The sequence below is a fragment of the Cardiocondyla obscurior genome, linkage group LG22 (genome assembly GCF_019399895.1).
Source record: "Cardiocondyla obscurior isolate alpha-2009 linkage group LG22, Cobs3.1, whole genome shotgun sequence".
Lineage (NCBI taxonomy): Eukaryota > Metazoa > Arthropoda > Insecta > Hymenoptera > Formicidae > Cardiocondyla > Cardiocondyla obscurior.
In genome coordinates, this window is record NC_091885.1 from 2,718,658 (window position 1) to 2,735,657 (window position 17,000).

Here is a 17,000-nt window from a genome sequence, read left to right on the forward strand (position 1 = left end):
ACTTTCTTTTCCGTACACACCTTAATTGGAAGGGGGAGTTCTGTCTACACTGACTACTCCGCATCGGGCCTGTCAATTGATTGCCTCCGTGTGGTGTCTGGTGTGATGACTGTACTTCATATACTGTGATCGAATTGTCGCGGGTCCCGTTGCGTTATCGTCGGCGTCGGATTACTAGGACTTAATAAACAAACGAGGAGAGGCAGCAATCATGGTCCAGCAGTATCAGTCGCCCGTGCGAGTTTACAAGCACCCCTTCGCTCTCGTCATGATGGTGCGTTTAATGCTATGCAACCTTCAAACTTGGCTGTCATAAATTATTTATCGCATTTCTTGCTTTTACGTCCTTCGCGACCATACCCCTGAAAATCCAATAAACGATTTTCTCCGTACGAATATCGTCCGAACTGCATTGAGGTAGACTATTGTTCTTTAAATTTTTTTTTCTCTTTTTCTTCTTTTTATCTTGAGTTTTTTTTTATGTTTGCTTAATGCAAATTCTTGTCCTTGATCTTTCTGCCCGTGTAGTCTTCCTTGAGCGGTATAATAAACGCGTTATGCACAATAAATTATTAAAGATGTGAATTTAAATTCTTTTACAGGCATATGAGCGTAGGTTTCCAACTTGTCCACAAATACCAGTTTTTGTTGGATGTGAAGTTATGCTGGATGAAGAGAGTGAGGATGGTGTTGTTAGAACAACAGAAAGGCGATGTAAATTAAATGTTGAAGCACCTTATATCTTGAAAAAGGTTTGTCTACATATGTATGTAAAAATATATTTAAAATTTCTCACACTACTACTTATTTCCTTTTTTTTTATGCAAAAGTTTATCATATTAATAAATAGTTGATTTAGAACATTTTACATTTTAATTGATAATTTATTTCAGATAATTGGTGTGGATTTTGTATACTTTATTCAAAGAAATGTTTTAAATAGGCGCAATAATGTTTTAGAAATAGAAGCATACAACGAAAGTTTTGCCACTAGAGTAACTGTTATTGAAAAATGTAAATATTTTGTAAGTATTACATGAATTTATTTATTGCATAAAAAATATTTTATGTTTTGATAAAAGAAATACTATATTTAGAATATTCCTTATATATTGTGCTAATCATTATTTGCATTTTTAGATTCATCCTGAAAATCCAGAATGGACTTGCTTTGAACAAACAGCAAGTTTAGATATTAAGAATTTTTTTGGATTTGAAAACTCAATGGAAAAATTAGCTATGAAACAATATGCACAGAATATTGCTAAAGTAATAATAATCTTATTAATAATTAATAATTAATAATTAAAACAATATAATTATAATATAAAATAATAATTGTGTTTAATTGTAGGGTAAAGAAATTATCGAGTATTTCGTAAACCAGTTGAAAGAAGAAGGCATTACTTACGTCGCTCCGTGGCAGGACCCGCAGGAAAAATCGGAAGAAGAAAAGTAAGCATAACATATTAGATTAAATTAAATTAAATTAAATTAAATATAATACATTAGAGTCCCGTTATACATCTTAATTGCATAAATTTCACATTGCTTGTAAAGGAACATCACGATGGACGAGCACTTCAAACATCAAGAGCACATACACACACATGCGTATACAAGTGATTGCTTCTATAAAATATTAAAAATTTTTATTGTAACATCTTAAAATTTTAATTTCCAGCAGTAAACATTTAACACATTTTACCTAAATTCATACTAACAATTTATATTGAGCAATGTTTTCGGTCTGCAATGGTTGCTTTTTTTATATAGGAAAAATGTGGACGAAAATAGTGAGTTATATAGTGACAAAGAATTATGTAATACCGACAACAAGCTACCCAGTAATAGAGGTATTTTATCTTTTTTAATATTTGTATATTATTTTGATAAATATGGCGAAGCATTATTTAACAAATTTTTTATTTTATTTTAGAAATGCAATTGTCATCGGATTACATAGAAAGATACTTAGGAAAACTAGACATGATACAGGAAAGCAAATTAGTACAACTTAGACACAGCATTGAAGAACTGAGGGGTAGTTCTGCACCAGGTTATGCCACGCTTCTGCGGTTCCTCAGGGCTACAGAATTCTCGGTTGAAAAGGCTAGAGAAATGTTAACACAATCTTTACATTGGAGGAAGAAGCATCAAATCGATAAACTTCTTGACGAGTACGAAATACCGCAAGTGGTTAAAGATTACTTTCCTGGCGGATGGCACCATTTTGATAAAGGTTACTATATAAATCAATTAAAAATAAACTTACTATAAATGTTACTGTTCTCATGCTATGAAAAATAATGAATCGGTATATGTAGTATAATGTATCACAAAATGATATAAGAAATATTTGACCTAATATTATATTCCATTTATATCTTGTCTATTATAGACGGGCGACCTTTATATATATTGAGGTTGGGTCAAATGGACGTTAAAGGTTTACTTAAATCGATCGGAGAAGACGAATTATTGTTATTAGTAAGTTAGGCTTAGCTTAAAATATTTTAAAGTTAAAAAGTTTACAAAATAACTTAAACTTTTACATTCTACAGGCGTTACATATCTGTGAAGAAGGTCTGCATTTAATGGAAGAAGCTACTACTGTTTGGGACCATCCGGTTTCTCAATGGACATTATTAATAGATTTAGAAGGTTTAAATATGCGGCATTTATGGAGACCTGGAATAAAAGTATAATCATTTTTTAATTAAATACATTACATTATATTCTATAATAACTTGTATTTGTTTCATTTACTGTAGGCATTGCTACGAATAATAGAGATAGTTGAAGCAAACTATCCAGAAACAATGGGAAGAGTTCTAATTATGCGTGCTCCTAGATGTTTTCCTATTTTGTGGACGCTCATCAGTACTTTTATCAGTAAGAATGTTATTATTTAATTTAATTATATTAAATTATTTTTTTTAAATCGCGTTATATAATCAAAATTGCAGATGAAAATACGAGGAAGAAATTTATTTTTTATTGTGGTACGGACTACCAAGAACAAGGAGGTCTTAGTGAATATATTAATCAAGAATTTATTCCTGATTTTCTCGGTGGTTCTTCAGAGGTAAGACGTAATAATATTAATAATATTAATAAAACAATTAAATATTGGAAATATCACACTTACTAATACGAATATTTTATATACAAGTGCATATCTATGATGTGTTTACATTATTATACAGAATTAATTTATTATATATATATAAAAATACATTTAACAGGTATTTTATATAATTTTTACATTGCAATTTATTAATAATTTATTTTATTAATTTTTCTTAGAATGGAATATATATTATATACATATAAATTCCAAAGTAAATGATAATTTCTTAAACGTTTTATACAATTTATGAAATTTTTTTTTCTTTTTTTGGAAAAAAAACGATGCGTCATTTTTTTTATTTTATACATTGGAGTAACATATTTTTTATATACGTGTGAATATTAGGATGTGAATATATGCGAAGTCTATAATATGGTACCTCGAAGATTTTACATTTTCGACGCAACTGCAAACACCGTAAGAGAACGATTCAAAATTTATGTTAAACATGTAGAAATTTTTTCTGCAGCTAACTGGCTTTAGTGAAAAAAATGTGACGTTTTCATAGTTCTTAAAAATAATTATGTCATTTTTTAGATTCATAGGCATTGTCTATTTGTCGTGTTCGTACGTCCTTATCTCTGTGATATATCATCCATCTGAGAAAAATTATTTTATACAAATCATCCGTTATAATTTTTTATTTATAAAATATTGGAATTTTATCGATAAAGTTTACATTCAAACATTATTTGTATGTATTGTCAAATATGAATATAGTTTTGATATAATTAAAATCATGTATCTATGTAATGCACGTAAATTTAAGCACTAATTTAAAAATATAGATTAACACCGTGCGCACAAGGTGTGAAGTAATTTTATGTGCCCTCGCTAGTTAAATTTCAGAGTACACTTTACACAAATTCAAAGCATTATAAATTATATATTAAATTAACTATTTAGGCTCTGAATTATTTAAAGCTTAAAGTCCATTAAATGTCTGAAATTTAATTACCTGTTAATTTTCGTAATACCATAATTCAAATATCATTAAAATGAGATAATAAATCCAAATAAGTATCTAACATTTTGTTTTGTTTTTATTAAATATCAGACATACGTAATGGAAGGTGGAGTAGTACCGAAAAACTTATACAGAATGGATTTGGAGGGTACTTCTGGTGAACACGAACACAGTCTCTATCACTCTATCAGTTTAAGCCGTGGTCAAACTCATCATGTGTTCATAGAATCGAATGATCCGGGTGCTGTTTTAACGTGGGACTTCGATGTAATGCGACATAATGTCAAATTTACAGTACTTCACAAACCTCGCAACGGTGAAAACGATGCTATTTCAGGTACATTTTACCGTTGAAATAAATTTATTATAAACGCGTAACAATTTTTTATAATTTAAATTAATAATATGATTATTTTATAGAACTTCCAGAACTGGCGGTAGGCGGCGATCATGAAATTGTTGCTGCAAAGGAGTTGAAAGATAATTATAAAGTCGAACATAGCGTAATATGTCATGATGGTGAAAGCATTCAAGTATGTACATTTAATTAATTATTTGATAAAATTCTAAAAATATAAATCTTTGCTTTTTTTAGAAATTAATTTTCTATTTATTAATTAATTTTCTATTTTATATTTATTAATTTTTTATATTATAGGGAACTCATATCATGCAAGATACAGGTACTTATGCGTTACAATGGCAAAATCAAGAAGATCAAGCTGAATTTCTTCCATCTATTAGTTCTCATAAAGCTCAACTTATGTACTTTTACGAAACTTTGCCGTCTGAACATTATAGGTATTTATGTAATACATTTTACACGTAGTATATATTTTTTACTTTTACATAGAATAATCTTAAAACTTTTTTTTTTAATGGCTTCTTTTAGAGGTTCAATGATGAGTTTGCAGTCAGCTATAAGTGGAAGGTCAGAGGCTAGTTCATCTCTATCCAGATGAAAGGCAATGAATATGGATATTGAATTGCAGGAGACATGAAATTTTATTTATAATATTTTAGCAATATGTGTTATCGAAACACGAATCTCATTCCTATTTAATGAGATTAAGATATGATTTATCTTTTACTTGATATTTTAATTTAATTGATGGGAAAACTTGTGTCGGCAATCCGAATACTGCTTCGAATCTCAAGCCTAAAATACTCGACAACTACATAATCAACGTTATCACGTTATATATAACTGTTAAACAATAATACCTTATAACCTTATATAATAATGTTATCTAATATTTAAACTTTATTTTTCATATGAAGATAAATCATTTAATACTCGAAGTAAAGTCATGTACATTTTATAGATCATGTGGTAATATAGGCAGTAGATTTCACTGCAAGGAGATATCACAGTATCCAACTCCAAAGTAGACAGTAATTCCAATTGTGCAAATAAATTGTGATTTAATATTAATTTATATATTTATATTTACACAAATGACACGGGTAACGGAAAACGTTCTTCCCTCTCTTGTATTTTAAAATTTTGTCTTAAAAAAGGACGTTGAACAAATTAATTTTAATAGCGTAACGATATATAATAATTTTATATATCATAATGAAATTCAATTCTATTTTATTGTTGAAAGATAAAACACATTGTGCTATATGTAAAACATTTTGAACATCCTTCCATTAAATACTGTACAAGAACGTTAATAGTTATAGAATTGTCTCGTTCTTGAACTAGAGATCTGATAAAAAATTGAGTGAAGAACTTAATAATTTATTATTGATTTTAATTAAAATTATACTAAATATTGTGATATCTATGGTTTCAAATCAAGGTACATAAAAATTAACAAAAATATAAAACACATTTAATAATTTATTATGTGCCAAAATATAAAAACTAAATATTTTTACTATAAATGGAATAAATTTTACCATTGAAATAATTTTAAAAAAGAAATAATTTTGAGATATAAAAATATAACTACAAGTATATAATTATGGAGCATAATTTATCATTTATTTAATGATTATGTGTATTAAATGTACGAAATTTTAGCAGTAGAATAATACTTTAAGTTTAGATCTATTACTGATTATTTTCTGGTAATCTACAAAAATTTATTAATCTTAGATATTTTTTTTTTTAATAGTAACAACTAACACAATACATAGACTAATAAAGATGAATTAATTCTAAAATGCAGGATATGCGAAACATATAATTATTATAAATAGTATAAATATATGATACGATTAATTAATAGTCAATTGCGATGTGTAATATATAACAGATTTAAGGATGCTCATACTTTTGATGGCAGATATTGTATAGAAATGTAAGAATATGGGGAAAGCTGTCGTATAAGAAATTATCTATAATTATCAAGACATAATTTATGAGAACGCAAACTCTATTTACTTATATTAATAAGTAAAAACAGCTTTTGGTTTCTTAATAAATTTTGTCTTGACGATTTTCAATTGTAAATAACGTATAGTTCAAGTAAAAAAAAAATTACATATTTTTCAAAGCAGATTTTTAGAATAACAGAACAAAACAAACGTGTTTCTACTAGGATAATATAGCGAAATAAATTGTATGGCCGGCCAATACTTGTTAAATAGTTAATTAAAAATGTCATTTATTATTCATAAGATACTATTAGCTACTTTAAAATGTATGACTAGTACGCGCATAATATGTAGCAAACGATTACGTGAAGAATTACGCGTGCGAGTAGTAAAACAATTTATCATTTGAATAATAAGGGAAGTTTACTATTTCGTAATGTGTAACTTACGTCTCTTTTGCGACTAGAAATTACGTAGCAAATTTGCGAAATTATGATATTGTCCGAAAATAAAAAAAATTATATGTAGATCACTGATTTATAGTATCACGTAATAGCAATGTAGTTGGTAGTATGATTTCTATTGTCATCACATACAACGTTGAAGGCAATAAAGTTCAAACAGCTTTATTCAATGATTTATTGTACTAGAACAAACCATGCCGCTATTTTTCGAAATCTCCCAATTCGTGCGCGTCATTATAATTGAGTAATCTATAGTCGACGACGAGTTATTGATTTAAGACACCCGATTACAAACTACAAGAAAAAAAATCATGCGACTTACCAAACTGCATGAGCTTCAGCGGAGTTGTAGAATTCCGCCGGTGACTGTAACATAAAAAGAAAAATATTAATGTAGACATGCCAGTTAGTTAATAAAATTAATAAAAAGAAAAGTAAAGGTTTTTTATTTTATTTTATTTAAAAAATTCAATGCTTACCTAAAAGTTGCTCCGCTGATGCAAGATACCCGTCCCGAGCCTGCTCCTCCTCTCAGTTTGTGTCGAGTTAATCTTCCGCGCACAAGTCACTCGCGAACACCCGATTTACTTAAAATGACGCGCCAAGAGAATTTGATTGTCAAGTTACGTTTGTACGATGATATTGTCCGCAGGTAACTTAACGATTCGTCTCACCATAACCTTGAGCCTGACCAACGTATTCGCTGGTCCTGGGGAGTGTCTGAAGGCCTGTCAAGTGACTGTTGATCGTACACTTTTCTATCGTTTTTATCAATAACAATTATGGATCCCGCGGTCTTCCCGGAGGAGATTTGGATTAAGATTTTATTATATTGCGATGTACCTGACATTATCGCGTTCGGCAGCACGTGCAAATATTTAAGGAAAACGTCGGACACGGATTATCTGTGGTGAGTGCGTTAGGTTAGATTAACGTTACTCCGAGTTTGTCGCGGATAGACTCGCGAGCGATTTACTCCGGACGAAATTTTTGCGCACACGAACTGATAAAGATTAATCTCACTCTCCGCTTTCTTTTCCGTGGAAACTCGCTACGCGAAATTATTTCGCGGCCGAGGCGTCGTCTTCTCTGTGAGGACCGATCGCGTATCAAACAGCACGTACACCGAAGGGTAGATATGGCGTTTTCTGCGGCGGTAGCGGCTAGCGTACGTACGTAATTCTAAGCGGCAGAGGCAGGGGATGAGAGAACGGGGAGAAATCGGTCTTCGGCAAACCGGCCGGCGCGGTATATGCATGCGATACATGTGAAACTCGACGCACACGACGCTAAAGTAACATTCGCTAGCTGCCGTCGACCATATCTGCCTTTCAGCGTACAGAGACAGCTTCTTCCGAATAAGAGATGTTTATTCTTAATTCTGGGATAATAAGCTTTGTTATTTTGCAGGAAGATGAAGTGGCTGCAGCTGATTTCAAAGGTACACTTCAAGTTCCCGGATATAAAATGCTTACAATTGCTCAGCGTCAGTTTTAAAGCTATGTGCTATAGATTGCACATGGTCATAACGTTGGGGGAGAACGCACCTTTTCCGAAGTGCTATCACTGCAGCGGGTACACATGTCAGAGGAACTGTGTTGAAGGCTCTAGCGCCAAGGTAGTCATCGAGATCGGCAATAAGTACACTTGGGTCATCACTCCATACTTCGGACTGAGGAGACACTTCTCCATGTTCGGCATACCGAAGTACAACAATAAAACTCACGTGGAACAGACACAAGTTCAGAACGTTCCGAGTAGCAGTACGCGGTCAAAATCTGACACAAAATCGCTAGCGAAACGATTAAAGCTGTTGAAGCTGCCTGAATTGGCGACCACTAAGATTCCACGGCCGAGCGGACCGTTCTGCGTTTTCTGCAATCCCGTGAAGTTGTACAGAGAAAAGCGAAGATTAACTACACATCAGAATGATCCAATGTGCTACACCAGGCCAAATCCAATATATCAGAAATTAATAAATGGATATTGCACTGACACGGTAGAAGTTCTCGGTATTCCAAATGTAGATGTCGTGAGTCCGGCAGAGGCCTTGCTGTGCGAAGGCACATTTCCAGTTCTGAAAACCTTTATTGATCACCTGTTTCACCAAATGAGCTTAACTGCAACACTCAGAAAGCCGAATACCGTACTCATGTTTTGCGAACCACTCGCAATGCATCCTACTTTAAGAAAACAGTTATTACATTATTTATTTCAGGAAGTTAAAGTAGCAAGGTAATAATAATTTAAATTAATATACATCAGCGCTCGGAATTAGTAGCCCAGTTCGACCGATTTCTGATTGTCTCCGCTTTCGGTCCCTCACTATCGCTTGAAGCTCGACGGCCGGCTGCCGATCGCGCGCGAGACGCTTTAACTTAGAAGCGTTCCTATTTATATTCACGTTAAAATCATACATTTTATTAAATAATTAATAAAATTCTTTTTTTTAATTAATAATTTATATAATTACATATTACTAATTAATTTCCTGTTATTAACATTTTTATTTTATTAATTATTTTACTGTGTGGCCGAGTTTTAAATATATAAAAATGTATTTTAATATATATAATTTTATATGTTTAAAACTCGGATACACAGTAAAATAATTATTAAAATAATAAAAATGTTAATAATAGGCAATTAGTAATATGTAATTATATGAATTATTAGTTAAGAAAAAGAATTTTATTAATTATTTAATAAAGTGTATGATTCTAACGAGAATAAAAATAGGAACGCTCCGAAGTTAAAGCGTCTCGCGCGCGATCGGCAACCGGCCGTCGAGCTTTAAGCGATAGTGGGGGACCGAAAGCGGAGACAATCAGAAATCGGCCGAACTGGGCTACTAATTCCGAGCGCTGATATACATATACATAGATACACGTGTTACATATTATATTATTTTAATAAATAAATTTTAAATTTTTATGAATTTATCAACACTAAAATTACAATACGGATATTAATGTTATAGCTGTAAAAATTTTTAATGAAATTATTGTAGAGTATGTCTGGTGCCGAAGCCTCTAGCAGCGTGTGCCATGCTGGATGTTGAAACCTGTGTAGTAATTGATAGCGGTGCTCTCAGCACAACAGTTGCCGTTGTAATTGGAGGACGAGTAATGCCACAGCGTTGGAGATTGCTACCGGTTGGTGGTTGGCACGTTGCCTATCACTTGAAACAAGCTATGTACTGGCAACCAAAAGAGTATCATCAAATACCTATATCCTACTTAGACATCTTGGCTGTTAAAGAAAGATGCAGGCTGAGTTATAATATTAAAAACGAAGAAAAACGCCTGGGACAAAAAGCAAGGGAACACATTCATCTTCGAGTTGATAGCTACGCCGATTATAAGCAATTTTGGGTATGTATATATAATATCTAAAGAAATAATTAATTTGTTTTATAATTTTCATACTTCAATTTATCGAACAATGTTATATAAATTTTTTTTTATTTTTCAGAGAGTTTCATTAGGGCCAGAATTATACATAGCCCCTGAAATGATGTATATCAGTTTACATTTACCCGAAGTTATAAAAGATGTAACATTAGGCTTACCAGAAGACATAATGCACGATTGTCTTTCACATATTCTACTTACTGGTGGCAATACAGATCTTACAGGTTTTGATCTAAGACTTACCAAGGATTTGCGTGAGGTACTGCCGGAGTATAGTAGGATTTTGGAAGTAAGAAGCTGTCCTGGTACTCATAGTTGGAATGTGGCAATGGGATCTACATATGTGCCTTTAGCAGTGCATCCTGGTAAGCATCGATAATTTTTGTCTACATATTTACGTACCAAATAAAGAATAAAAACAGTATAAAAATAATAGAAATATGCATAAACAGAAAATTATATTTAAAAACATGAATTAGATTAAAAAAAAAAAAATTGCATATGTTTAAAATTTGTTTCAGATAAAACTCCACCGGAATATGTTGAAGGTAATCCATTTTGGCTATCACGAGAAGAATACGTACTGTTTGGATGCGAATCTCTGGAACACAGTAACGAAGGTATAATAAGTGACGCCTTATAATATGAATGCCTCACTTGTTTAAGCGTAAAACGTGCGCATACATGCATGATGACAGGAAAGTAAATGTTACCATCATTAAAGGGGAACCTTAAGTATATTTTCTCTTATATTGTCTATAAATTAAAAAAGTACTTTAAATAATTAAAGGGGCCTGAAACACATTCCAAAATATAATTATGTTCACGTTATTTAAGGCACCTAAATGTGTTTTTCTCAAATTTTTGCTATTTAAGATTTATTTATTAGTATAGTATGTACAAGATATATACTAGATGTTCCATTTTGTTGTGGACTCTGTGAGCGAAACAACACTTGAAAGTTTCTATTTTTTTATTGTTTTTGTTTTTATTAATTTTATGTCAAATGTTATCGAACTAATCCTTTTCTCGGGGTTTAGTTATAAATAAAATCTATATTTATTTTATTTTTAAATGTATGCATATATGTATGAACGTATATACGTCTTAATAGTATTCTAAAATGCGCATAATAAAACAAACTTAGGAGTTTTATTTTTCTTATGTCATATGCAAAGAATATTTTATGTTATAAATTAAAAGGAACATCTTGTATATATGCTCTAAAACTGCCCCTATATTAACTTTGAAACTTATGGCATTTAAATTTTCATATATTAAAAAAAAAAACTCATTATCTACTAGTACTTTATATCATGAAGCTTTGTATAAGAATCAATATGCCAGTTGCAATGTACTTTGTAGTACATATGTTACTAATTCTATCAGGATTATTATCCAGCACCTGATACCGTTCAGTGCAGTGATGTTGACAGGGGACATAAATGTTTAAAAATACAATATAAGATTTTAGTGCCATTTGAGCATATTTAAATTATAAAACTATTTACTTTTATGTACATAGCACACGCAATGAATTGTTTTGTAAATATAGGGTAATGAAAGCTGCTTAAATTAAAAATGTACAGATCATTATGTAAACGATAAACGTCAAGCAAGTATTATATAATGCTAGATGTAGTATTTCTAGAAATTGTTCACTATTTCGTACATTTATATCACAGAAATCTTGCCAAAAGAAATATGTGTATGTTGAAAAAAAAACTAGAATATTTCTAGTCACTTTAGATATTGATAACTTTTAAATATAGATTCAATAAAACAAGAAATTTTTCTTCCAAGACGAAGTAAATATGTAATTTAATATTAAAAAAAAAAATACAAAAAAAAAACAAAAAAAAACACAATGAATCTTTAGATTATATGTTTACGAAATATATGGATATATAATGTTATATTTTTTTTGTTAATAATATAAAGTATAATTTCATGTATAAGTTAAGATATATAATAATTATTGACATCGTTACTCATAAGATATTTTATTAAGACTGTAATGAATTTTATAGCTGTAATTAGTGCACATATTAAAATGAGTTAAATTATTATTTAGATAAGAATATGTAATGTGTAGTTAGTATAAAGCAATTTAAAAAAATAGTACTGTAAATGCTACGTTATAACTGTTTCTATTAAAAAAATATCTATCTAAATTATTATTGTGTTAGCTATTAGTACAATCAGAGAAGACTTATAGGTGTTCACATGGCTTCAATTCTGTAAAATGCTAAAATGTAAGTATAAAATATTAAATATGTTACACAACACGAAAAGAAAGAAGAGAGTAGTTTATAATATATAATACATATATATGCTGCTGTATCCTGTTTTCACTCCAAATGTGACAAATTTTACATCTTTAATATACTTGAAACTCATGATAAATATAATGCAATACGGTCCTTCAAAATATTTAATTCTTGTATAAAATGTTTTTTTGCATATATTTTAATATTGATTATTTTGCTCTTAGTGGGTTTTTTTTTACAGTGTGCGATAGATAGTAAGATTGTTTGCATAAATGTTTAAGCTACACATGCATTCATAATACCGTGAAATTAAAACATAAAAGGATATAATCATTAGCCATATGGTAATTTACACCTATGCAACGAACGGAAAAAACTTCAGCGTTTGCCATAATTGAAAAAATATAGCACTACAAAAGTTTTTTATTATGTTGACTTGTTGCTTGTTCAGTTATTTATAAGAAATGTTCAACCTGTAAATAAAACTTTTTCAGATATTTTTTGCGTTATGTATTCAATTATAATATAACATACAAAAAAGAAAAAAAAATTTCGGTACTTTCGTGCGATTATATATTAACTGCGATTTTATTAACAATGTTGTAAGCTTTTCCATCATTTCATTATCTTTATAAAACCATCTACATTTTTTTTTATACCACAGCTGACGAGTACAAAACGTAACAAAGAAAGGTAGTTGTGTAATTTCGTTTCTTATTACTTACAGACTGTGAAAATTTACCTAAAATATTATACATTATATATATTATTAAATCTAAAGATATATTCCAGTTAAAAAAAAAACAAAAAAACTATATAAAGTAGCATGTCAATTTATAAAATATATCCCACCTCGCACAAATTTAAAGAAATCTAAATAGGGTGTATATTTTACATATAACGTATGTTCTATACTTTGGTTATGTGGAAATTATTTATATAATACATAAAAAGCAAGTAAGATTTTATGGTATCGCACTAACATCAACAATTGCGTATATTATGTATATTACAAGTGTATTCAATATTGTCACAAACTTTGATGGTAACAGTTCATTGACTTGCGAAATGGTAGAAAAAATGTGTTTCTGATTGTTTTGTACTTATACAAATTTTACGTTTTATTTTTCTAGTATTAATTTTACCAGTCCCGTTTCACACAAAATAATGCTCTATATTCTAAATAACAAACCTTATACTGTTATGTAGAAATAAATTTTTATTATCTCACAGAAAGATAAATTCAACAGAGTAGCACAGCCGGTTCTTTATCAGATAATATTAATTCATTGGACGAAATAAACCCCGATTGTGAATGTGTTTTGCCGGTTTAAAATATTTTATACAATGTTGTATATATTACTTTAATCTTTTTTTTTTTTTTAAACAGTCCTAATTTCATGCCTATACATATGTTTTAATATTATATTCTTAATATATCAGATGATCAATAAAATTCATAATATGTAGAGTTAGCTAAATATTTAGCGAGTATCGAAATTTAACGTGCCTATTAAATATTAGGTACAATAATTAAAGATTGTTTTATTTTGGCAAATCGGGAATTATTTATAATTAAAAAATAATTTCTGCATATATTATTAAAGTCATAATTTAAATTAATTGATTCAATATATTAATATAATTTATATATTAATTCAGACTTTGCTAAAATTTATTAGGCAATAGGCGTATACCTAAATTTGTCAATATTTGTCAGAATAGCACTTGCAAGCTAAAAAAGGGAAAAAACTATTCCATTTAAGATATTTTAGGGTCTAAGCTTGGCACGACAGTTTTAAATAGTGGACATGAAATGTGTGCCTACTTACTTGTGGTCTCTCAATTTAAGTCTGTGAAGAGAATAATAGTTTTACGGTATATATATTTAGAGAAAATAAGTCTGTCAATTCTCTCTCTTTCTATCATCGTATAATCAGAATTTTAAAAAAAGATATAAATTTTATTAGTCATCTGATATTTATGAAAGCTATATACAAAAATGTCTAGCTCAAATGTAACTATAATTTTGAATAAAACTGTTAGTCTTTCCCCTAAAATAAGAATGCAGCAGGAAGTTATTTGTCACGTTAGTAAAAAATTATGTGTTTAATATACAGCAATCTATATTAATATAATAAATAATTTTATAGCCCGAATAACATGTAGTACGTGGGTGAATATAAGTATATATTACAATATGTTCGTATATGCGCGTTGATTAATTAAATTACATATGTAATATTTCTCCCAAAATAACTATTCCTTCTGCATTCTTACGAATCTTTTTTTATCATATTAAAACTAAATCAAAATAACGTCTTAACAACACGAACTTTTTGCCGGCTCCGCTTCGACTAGATTAAAATCTAACCCACTAGGTCTAGCAAATCCAGTTTTAATGCCGTCCCAGCCATCTTCCAGCTTGTATTCGCCGGTTTGTATCCTGTTGTAGACTTCTTGCGTAACCGTTCGAAATGCTTCTTCAACGTTCACACCGGTCTTCGCACTGGTCTCGATGTGATGTACACCATGTTCGTCGGCAAACGCTCTGGCTTCCTCTTTCGACACCTCTCGTCTGCCGCCGTTAGTTACTAGGTCCAATTTACAACCTACCAGAGCAAACACCGGGCGATGAGGCTCGATGTGTCTGCGTGCCTCCATCATCCATTGTGGAATATGCTCAAAACTTGCTCTATTGCAAACATCGTATACGAGAAGCGCTCCTACAGAGTTTCTGTAGTAAGATTTTGTAATTGATCTGCATAGTAAAAAGAAACTCGGGTAACATAACAATCTCGTTCGCCAAAACTGGCGAAGAAAAAAAATTTACAATGCAAGAATGTACAATTAATTATACAATATGCATACCTAAATCTTTCTTGACCAGCCGTATCCCACAATTGTAATTTTATTCTCGTACCATCTTTAACTTCGATCAGACGTGCAAAAAAGTCTACACCAACAGTTGGATCTGAAAGCTGATATCGTACAAAGCATTCAAAACAAAGAAACTCTTTTCTTTCTTTTGTTATCTTCTAAATAAGACGTTAAAAGTAAAATGTATCGATAACAATTATTCTTTGTTACCCATTTTCTTTCTTTTCGTAAAGATAAAACGTATTGATCTCAAAAGAGATCATAATATAAATTTTAATGACATTTTAATACTGTTAGTGTATTCATTTTTAATATTTTTTACGATAATATATAAAAGTATTTATCGCACAATTGCATGAAGTACAACCTGAACAAATTAGGGAATATTTTAATCTATCAAATCGGTATCCAAACAATTTGCGGAACAAATAACGGGGACGTTTAATTAAAAGATACAGGAAACATTGCTTAGGGCGAGTTTGGTCATACTTCAGTGTCAACTTAATCAGTGACTAAGTCAACCGATCAATAGAACTGCCGACAATAACATGCTACAATTTATCATCCTTCATCTTATCATCCTACAAACATCAAGGAACAAAGAACCGACGATTACGTCCATTATTAACGAAATATTAAAATAACAAAATAATACGAGCGTTGTCCGGCGAGCCAAACCGAAGTGTGGTCGAGGTCACCGTCCAATTCAAGAGAAGAGCGAAGACAAGTTACGTGGACCGTTAAATATACATCCCCGAGATACGTCGGAGCCGCGGGCGACGCGCGAGGCTCGGCCTAACCTAATTAAATCGTCGAATCTCCGTCGAGGGCGACGATCGGAGGGGGAGGGCGGAGCTGGCCAACGAATTGCGTGTCGCGTCGGGTCCGCGAACAACTGCGCACAACAGGGGCACGGTGTAAACAGCGTGACGGACATTGCGCAAACAAATTTTTTTCAATGGATAGGTACCTCCGCGAATTTGCCGTCGGTGAAGTACTTGAGGAGGGAGCTCTTCCCAACCGTGCTGTCGCCGATCAGGATCAGCCGGAACTGGTAGTCGAAGATGGGCTCTACCATCTTGGCGGTGAATTCGCGCTGCACAGCGGACAAACGCCACTCTCCAAGCACGTCGACGGGTCGGGCGAGTCGCGTCGTTCTCCGTCTCCCTCAGCGGATCACCTCCCCGCGCATATCCCGGAGCCACGGCGGCGTGCCTGGTCGCGAGCGCGCACTGGCCAGCACATCAGCTGACCGTGCCGTTGATCATTCGGGGCGCTAGGGGCCCCACGACGGTGTTTACTCGCGATGATATCCGCTGACCCGCTCCCTCGCGGCGATCACGTCGACTCTCTCTCTTATCGCGCTCTCACAGATCCTTTCTTCGTCGGTTCCGTCGGCTCGTCCTCTGCCGTGACTCTCGACACCCTTTCGTGCGCACGAGGACGCGCTACCCGTTGCTACTGCGCACAAAGTACGAAACGGTACGAAAGTACCCGAGACCGTCACGTCACAGTGGCGCCGAGTCGGCGACATGCGATCGTGAC

General features: G+C 31.9%; 3 protein-coding genes across 4 annotated transcripts; 2 read left to right on the top strand and 1 right to left on the bottom strand.

Annotated features, from left to right (window-relative positions):
• The first annotated feature begins 10 nt into the window (after window positions 1-10).
• On the top strand, window positions 11-7,319 carry Retm (real-time). 2 transcript variants are annotated; one of them, XM_070671080.1, is made up of 16 exons: window positions 11-274; window positions 603-752; window positions 894-1,025; window positions 1,141-1,269; window positions 1,355-1,455; window positions 1,777-1,856; window positions 1,940-2,242; window positions 2,402-2,490; window positions 2,565-2,702; window positions 2,775-2,895; window positions 2,970-3,088; window positions 3,479-3,550; window positions 4,191-4,437; window positions 4,521-4,633; window positions 4,759-4,901; window positions 4,993-7,319. In XM_070671080.1, exons 1-16 carry the CDS (start codon window positions 212-214, stop codon window positions 5,060-5,062), a joined length of 2,070 nt encoding a protein of 689 aa, XP_070527181.1. In that variant the 5' UTR covers window positions 11-211; the 3' UTR covers window positions 5,063-7,319. The 2 variants fall into 2 exon arrangements, with proteins under 2 accessions (XP_070527181.1, XP_070527182.1); XM_070671081.1 differs by lacking the exon at window positions 3,479-3,550 and having other exon boundaries at window positions 12-274; window positions 4,993-7,318.
• A 264-nt stretch (window positions 7,320-7,583) lies between these two features.
• Window positions 7,584-13,962, top strand: Arp6 (Actin-related protein 6). The gene is made up of 5 exons (XM_070671084.1): window positions 7,584-7,802; window positions 8,303-9,127; window positions 9,903-10,266; window positions 10,367-10,670; window positions 10,827-13,962. The coding sequence occupies exons 1-5, from the start codon at window positions 7,675-7,677 to the stop codon at window positions 10,946-10,948; spliced, it is 1,743 nt and encodes a 580-aa protein (XP_070527185.1). The 5' UTR covers window positions 7,584-7,674; the 3' UTR covers window positions 10,949-13,962.
• LOC139111049 (ras-related protein Rab-39B-like) lies at window positions 13,775-16,988 on the bottom strand. Its single transcript, XM_070671092.1, has 3 exons — window positions 16,426-16,988; window positions 15,447-15,556; window positions 13,775-15,336 (listed from the first exon to the last, which is right to left on the bottom strand). Exons 1-3 carry the CDS (start codon window positions 16,531-16,533, stop codon window positions 14,898-14,900), a joined length of 657 nt encoding a protein of 218 aa, XP_070527193.1. The 5' UTR covers window positions 16,534-16,988; the 3' UTR covers window positions 13,775-14,897.
• Window positions 16,989-17,000: the final 12 nt, after the last annotated feature.